Source organism: Somniosus microcephalus, chromosome 34 (assembly GCF_052327205.1).
Source record: "Somniosus microcephalus isolate GS21.2 chromosome 34, FLI_Smic_1.0, whole genome shotgun sequence".
Classification (NCBI taxonomy): domain Eukaryota; kingdom Metazoa; phylum Chordata; class Chondrichthyes; order Squaliformes; family Somniosidae; genus Somniosus; species Somniosus microcephalus.
In genome coordinates this window covers 4346710-4354384 of record NC_141020.1, presented here as the reverse complement: position 1 = coordinate 4354384, position 7675 = coordinate 4346710, and the positions used below count along the sequence as shown (strand labels likewise).

Genomic DNA, 7675 nt, shown 5'->3' with positions numbered 1-7675 from the left:
CACAAACAGCAATGCAATAATGAGCAGATAATCTGTTTTAGTGATGTTGGTTGAGGGATAAGTATTGTCCAGGACACCGGGGATAACTCCCCTGCTCTGCTTTGGGATATCCTGAGGTCGTGAATGCAAATCATTCTTTGTGCTTCCTTTAGAAGTACAAGATAGCTGTGCAACAGATGTAAAGTCTGGTGTGTAGCGCACGCTTCTGCAAGTGTTACCCTCACGGGCTGTAACACTTTGCGGAGGACACCATTGCGGGTGTAAAACAGGACAGCCGCCTATTCACCATGAGCAACGCCACGGGGGAGCCGGAGGTGGCGCTGTAAAGTTTCTGGGGGGGAATTCAGGGCACAGCTGTCTGCCGTGAGTTGACGATGCATTTTTTGCTTTCTGTCTAACAGCGGGACATCTGGGAGGAAGGACAGAGGCTCGTTCTAAATTAACGCGTCTCTGTCGTTTCCAAAAAATAATTTCATTAAAAAAAAAGTCATCAACCCTCCCGTCTGTAACACAGGCCATTACCCGTGCCAACAGACTTGTATTCAAGTCTTAACGATCTGGTGCCCCTGCTGTTCCACTGGGCTCGGCGGATTCAGGAAAAGAAAAATGGAAACATAGAAACATAGAGGCAGGAGCAACAGTAGGAGGCCCACCAAGAGCCCCAGGTGAAGGGAAAGGTGCTGCAGACATCACCGGGATATCTGGGTATTACTGGAGTAAAAAGGACGAGGCGATTTCCCCCATCATTCCCAAAACAGTGAGCGCTTCGTCTTCAATTTGTTTGGTCAAGGGAGAGGGGTGCAGGGCTGTTGAAATCTCCACTGAGAGGGTTTGCAAGAGTTCTCCCCCGAGCTAGTGAAGTAGATGGTTTTACATAAAATATACAGCACAGAAACAGACCATTCGGCCCAACCAGTCCATGCCGGCGTTTATGCTCCACTCGAGCCTCCTCCCGTCTTTCCTCATCTAAATCTATCAGCGTAACCCTCTATTTCCTTCTCCCTCATATGTTTATCTAGCCTTCCCTTAAATGTATTCACCTCAACCACTCCCCGTGGTAGTGAGTTCCACATTCTCACCACTCTCTGGGTGAAGAAGTTTCTCCTGAAACATAGAAACATAGAAGATAGGAGCAGGAGTAGACCATTCGGCCCCTCGAGCCTGCTCCGCCATTCAATAAGATCATGGCTGATCATCCAAATTCAGTACCCTGTCCCTGCCTTCTCTCCATATCCCTTGATCCCTTTAGCCTTAAGAAATATATCTAACTCCTTCTTGAATATATTTAATGAATTGGCCTCTACTGCCTTCTGTGGTAGAGAATTCCACAGGTTCACCACTCTCTGGGTGAAGAAATTCCTCCTCATCTCTGTCATAAATGGCTTACCCCTTATCCTTAGACTGTGACCCCTGGTTCTGGACACCCCGACCATCGGGAACATCCTTCCTGCATCTAGTCTGTCTAGTCCTGTTAGAATTTTATAAGTTTCAATGAGATCCCCTCTCATTCTTCTAAACTCCAGCGAGTATAAGCCCAATCGACCCAATCTCTCCTCATACATCATTCCTGCCATCCCAGGTATCAGTCTGGTGAATCTTCGCTGAACTCCTTAAATGGCAAGAACGTCCTTCCTCAGGTAAGGCGACCAAAACTGCACACAATACTCAAGGTGTGGTCTCACCAAGGCCCTGTACAACTGCAGCAAGACATCCTTGCTCCTGTACTCGAATCCTCTCGCTACGAAGGCCAACATACCATTTCCTATCTGATTCCCTATCTGATTCCTTGGTGACTATCTTATATTGATGGCCCCTAGTTTTGCTCTCCCCCACAAGTGGAAACATTCTCTCTGTATCCACTCTATCAAAACCTTTCATAATTTGAAAGTCCTCTATTAGGTCACCCCTCAACCTTCTCACTTCAAGAGAAAAGAGACCCAGCCTGTTCATCCTTTCCCAACGGGTAGATCCTCGCTGTTCTGGTATCGTCCTTGTAAAGCTTATTTTGCACCCTCTAGATCCTAATAAATATATTGTACTTTCTTTTCTCAATGCAGTTTGAGAAATAAATGGACGTGTTCTCACAAATACCACTTTCAAAAAAAAAAGAGGCTGCATATCGTGACCCTCACAAGTCTCGGCCAGAATGGAGATAATTGGTTAATTCCCCCTGTCAATCACGCCTGGAGACCGCACTGCTGTAAGAACATAAGAACATAAGAAATAGGAGCAGGAGTCGGCCATTCGGCCCCTCGAGCCTGCTCCGCCATTCAATAAGATCATGGCTGATCATCGACCTCAACTCCATTTTCCTGCACTATCCCTGTAACCCTCGACTCCCCTGTAGCTCAAATGTTTGTCAATCTCAGCCTTGAATATATTCAGTGACTCCGCCTCCACAGCTCTCTGGGGTAAAGAATTCCAAAGATTCACGACCCTCTGAGAGAAGAAATTCCTCCTCATCTCCGTCTTAAATGGGCGACCCCTTATTCTGAGACTGTGCCCCCCAGTTCTAGATTCCCCCACGAGGGGAAACATCCTCTCAGCATCCACCCTGTCAATCCCCCTCAGAATCTTATATGTTTCAATAAGATCCCCTCTCATTCTTCTAAACTCCAATGAGTAGAGGCCCAACCTGCCCAACCTTTCCTCATAAGACAAGCCTTCCATCTCCGGAATCAACCTCGTGAACCTTCTCTGAACTGCCTCCAATGCAAGTCTATCCTTCCTTAAATATGGAGACCAAAACTGTACCCAGTACTCCAGGTGTGGTCTCACCAACGCCCCGTACAGTTGTAGCAGGACTTCCCTATTTTTATACTCCATCCCCCTTGCAATAAAGGCCAACAATCCATTTGCCTTCCTAATTAATTGCTGTACCTACATGTTAACTTTTTGTGTTTCATGTACGAGGACACCCAGATCCCTCTGTACCGTCGCATTCTGTAGTCTCTCTCCACTTAAATAATATTTTTATTTTCTAAGTGACTGGGATCGATCTTACGCACGTCTTTTGCATTATGTAACTTTTCTTTCAAAAAGACAAAATAATTCTTTACCCAGAGAGTGGTGAGAATGTGGAACTCACACCGGGGGGGTAGGTGGGCAGCGGGGGGGCTGGTGTGGAGCATAAACACCGGCGTTAACCACTTGGGCCTGTTTCCGTGCTGCACGCTCGAAGCAATTCCACATAATTCCCACCTGTTGTGGCAGGAATGCACTTTTTAATTGGTCATTCGCTTCTCTGCGGTTGGTGGTGTCTGACTGTGCTCAAAATTGTCTGCACTTCAAAACTCATTCTTCGCCTGTGAAGCATTTCGGGATAACCTGGGGACATGAAAGCTGCAATACAAGTGTCATTTATTTCTTTTGCCTTCAAAGCCCATTTTCAATGGGGAAAGCGGGGTTGCGAGCATGTAATGGAAATCTAAGGGGAATAGGATATGTATTGTTGTAGCAATGTCTACAGGATCATTTTAAGGAATTTTTTCATTCTTTCTGAATATTTTTGGGGGGGGAAACGGATAATTTGATTTAATTATTAAAAAAGACTTGCGTTGCTAAATAAGTGTCAGCCGTGGCTCAGTGGGCAGCACCCTCTCTCACCTCTGAGTCAGAAGGTTGTGGGTTCAAGTCCCACTCCAGAGACTTGAGCACGTAATCCAGGCGGACACTCCCAGTGCAGTACTGAGGGAGCGCCGCACTGTCGGAGGGGCAGTACTGAGGGAGCGCCGCACTGTCGGAGGGGCAGTACTGAGGGAGCGCCGCACTGTCAGAGGGGCAGTACTGAGGGAGCACCGCACTGTCAGAGGGGCAGTACTGAGGGAGCGCCGCACTGTCGGAGGGGCAGTACTGAGGGAGTGCCGCACTGTCAGAGGGGCAGTGCTGAGGGAGTGCCGCACTGTCAAAGGGGCAGTACTGAGGGAGCGCCGCACTGTCGGAGGGGCAGTACTGAGGGAGCGCCGCACTGTCAGAGGGGCAGTACTGAGGGAGTGCCGCACTGTCAGAGGGGCAGTACTGAGGGAGTGCCGCACTGTCAGAGGGGCAGTACTGAGGGAGCGCCGCACTGTCTGAGGGGCAGTACTGAGGGAGCGCGGCACTGTCGGAGGGGCAGTACTGAGGGAGCGCCGCACTGTTGGAGGGGCAGTACTGAGGGAGCGCCGCACTGTCGGAGGGGCAGTACTGAAGGAGCGCCACACTGTCGGAGGGGCAGTACTAAGGGAGCGCCGCACTGTCGGAGGGGCAGTACTGAGGGAGCACTGCACTGTCGGAGGGGCAGTGCTGAGGGAGCGCTGCACTGTCGGAGGGGCAGTACTGAGGGAGCGTCACACTGTCGGAGGGGCAGTGCTGAGGGAGCGCTGCACTGTCGGAGGGGCAGTACTGAGGGAGCGCCGCACTGTTGGAGGGTCAGTGCTGAGGGAGCGCCGCACTGTCGGAGGGGCAGTACTGAGGGAGCGCCGCACTGTCGGAGGGACGGTACTGAGGGAGCGCCGCACTGTCGGAGGGGCGGTACTGAGGGAGCGCCGCACTATCAGGGGCAGTACTGAGGGAGCGCCGCACTGTCGGAGGGGCAGTACTGAGGGAGCGCTGCACTGTCGGAGGGGCAGTACTGAGGGAGCGCCGCACTGTTGGAGGGGCAGTACTGAGGGAGCGCCGCACTGTCGGAGGGGCGATACTGAGGGAGCGCCGCACTGTCAGGGGCAGTACTGAGGGAGCACCGCACTGTCGGAGGGGCAGTACTGAGGGAGCGCCGCACTGTCGGAGGGGCAGTACTGAGGGAGCGCCGCACTGTCGGAGGGGCAGTACTGAGGGAGCGCCGCACTGTCGGAGGGGCAGTACTGAGGGAGCGCCGCACTGTCGGAGGGGCAGTACTGAGGGAGCGCCGCACTGTCGGAGGGGCAGTACTGAGGGAGCGCCGCACTGTCGGAGGGGCAGTACTGAGGGAGCGCCTCAAATTGCCTGTAATCCCCTTCCCGCCTTGAGGAGACGGGTCCCTGCGTGACTCGGGGACCCGCCTCCCGGGAAGATGGCACCCGCCTCCAAACCCACCTCCCCAGGGGCTGGGAAAATTCCCCCCACTGTCTCTCTTTTGCTGGGGCCGATTTTCACTTTTGACTGTTGCAGGTTGGCGGCAGTTATCTGCCGCGCCCAGAAAGGAAAATCAGGAAAGATGTGAAACAGATGTCTGATCCACAAGCATCAGTTTACTGCCCACACTGGAGGCAAAAATGATACCCCTGCCTCTGTGTGTCTGCCCTGAACAGACCAGAAATAAAAAATAAATATATTGTCTTCAAAGAAAACCTATTCAAATTTGCAATACAATTTGAATTCAAATTATTTTCAAAACGCATGAACTGAAATACTGTTATACACAGAGGCACAATTTAATTTTCCACTCGGAATAAATAATAGACTATTTAAAATTTGAACATATATAGAAGTTTCAGCAAGTGTTTATGCATGTCCTGTTCAAAACTGACCTGTGTTCGTCATTTGTACGTTTGCACACAAGCCACGCACAGAAAACCCATCCTACTGGGGTAGAAAATAGTTTAGACCCCAAAACAAGCAACAGGATCCTGCAGATCCCCTACAAATACCAAAGCACCCCTCCCCATCCCAGAACTCAGCTACTCAAAGTGAACGGAATATCATTGTCGAAAACAATTTTTTATTGGTATACAGTCTGCTCCAGATGTATTAAACTTTGCTTTCCCACTAAAGAAATAGGCAATATGAATAAACCGAAAAATGGAGAGATAAAGACATTGAATTACCAGATCATTCCAATTAAGTGACCTTGACTTGAGGGAAATAAACATCGAGTTTAAAGCACAGAAACAGGCCATTCGGCCCCTCTGGTCCGTGCCGGTGTTTATGCTCCACACCAGCCTCCTCCCACCCTCTTCATCTCACCCCATCAACATCTCCTTCTATTCCTTTCTCCCTCATGTGTTTATCCAGCTTCCCCTTAAAGGCATCCACACTATTCGCCTCAACCACTCCCTGTGGCAGCGAGTTCCACATTCTCACCACTCTCTGGGTAAAGAAGTTTCTTCTGAATTCCCGATTGGATTTATTAGTGACTATCTTATATTGATGATCCCCTAGTTCTGGTCTCCCCCACAAGTGGAAACATCTTCTCTTCGTCTACCCTATCGAACCCCCTACATCATTTTAAAGACCTCCATCAGGTCACCCCTCAACCTTCTCTATTCTAGAGCCCCAGCCACAAGCTGGTTAGGAATGGGCAGAATACACAATGAAGTTTTGGAGAGGGTTTGCCCCTCCAGGCACACAGGGACCTGACCATTAGAAACATAGAAACATAGAAGATAGGAGCAGGAGTAGGCCATTCGGCCCTTCGAGCCTGCTCTGCCATTCAATGAGATCATGGCTGATCATCCAAATTCAGTACCCTGTCCCTGCCTTCTCCCCATATCCCTTGATCCCTTTAGCCTCAAGAAATATATCCAACTCTTTCTTGAATATATTTAATGAACTGGCCTCCACCGCCCTCTGTGGCAGAGAATTCCACAGGTTCACCACTCTCTGGGTGAAGAAATTCCTCCTCATCTTAGTCCTAAATGGCCGACCCCTTATCCTTAGACTATGACCCCTGGTTCTGGACTCCCCGGCCATCTCCCCACCCCATCAGCAGGTTCCACTGTACAAATAGAATGGATGGCAGGCATGCAGATACCAAGAAGCAAGCGTTACTATTCCAAGGGCATGTAAACCAGCGATGAACAATTAAACCGGGACCAGAATCCTCATAAAAGGCAAGGGGTGAGGAGTAAGGAGTCCTCGATCACCAGGTGTAGTCAGCTAGTTACCAAATGACCAAAAAGGGAATTGGATAAATACTTGAAGTAAGGGAAAACATTTTTTTTGGCAGGGCTGTGGGGCAAGATCAGGGAAAAGTGGAATTAATTGGGGAGCTCTTTCCGAGAGCCAGCAGAGGCAGGATGGGCTGAATGGCCTCCTCCTGTGCTGTCCCGTTCTCCGACCAATCTTAACCCAAGAGAGGCGAAAGTCAGGACAGGGCTGGGAAGGTTAAAACAGAAATGAGAAAGCAGAGGGGTGCAGGAAAGGGCAGTGTGGCCGCGGATCTCTCCAGCCTTACCTGATGAACATGATGATCCCGACCCTGGCGATGTCTTGATGGAGGATTTTCCAGGAATCCCGGATCAGTTGTTTCTGCTCCGGGGATGCGGGCAGCGGCGGGTGAGAGGCGGGCGAGCCCGGCTCCGGCTCCTGGGGACCCGGCTCGGAATCCGGAGCCGAACCGGTGCCCACTCCGGGAGCCGAGCCCTTCACATCGGGACTGGGTTTACCGGGATCCACCCCGGCCCGGAGAGAGCGCAGCCCATGACCAGCCCCCCGAATCGAACCAACACCCGTCACTGAAACCCCCCGAAACCAGCCTAAAAAATCATCAAATTCAAGGTTAATCCCGGATTGGTCTGCTATAAATCTCCAGCATCACCCGAACTCGGGCAAGGACAACACCTTTACAATCTTAAACAACTCTTCGGTCAATCCAAACTCGCTGATTCTTGTTACCCCCCTAAAAGGCTGAATGTTGAGTTTATTGGGTGGAAAGTTTGGAGCGGCTCAGGTTCCTGTCCGCACTCGGCTCCCCACTGAAATCACTGGGAACTGACGCGTC

At 50.7% G+C, this 7675-nt stretch overlaps 1 protein-coding gene across 1 annotated transcript in view; it reads right to left on the bottom strand.

Moving 5' to 3' along the window:
- xgb (x globin) overlaps positions 1-7376 on the bottom strand; it is a 38535-nt gene extending 31159 nt beyond the window's left edge. Inside the window, 2 exon segments of the mRNA XM_085973215.1 lie at positions 7130-7355; positions 7358-7376. Coding sequence (XP_085829341.1) covers positions 7130-7355; positions 7358-7376 — 245 coding nt within the window.
- Positions 7377-7675: the final 299 nt, after the last annotated feature.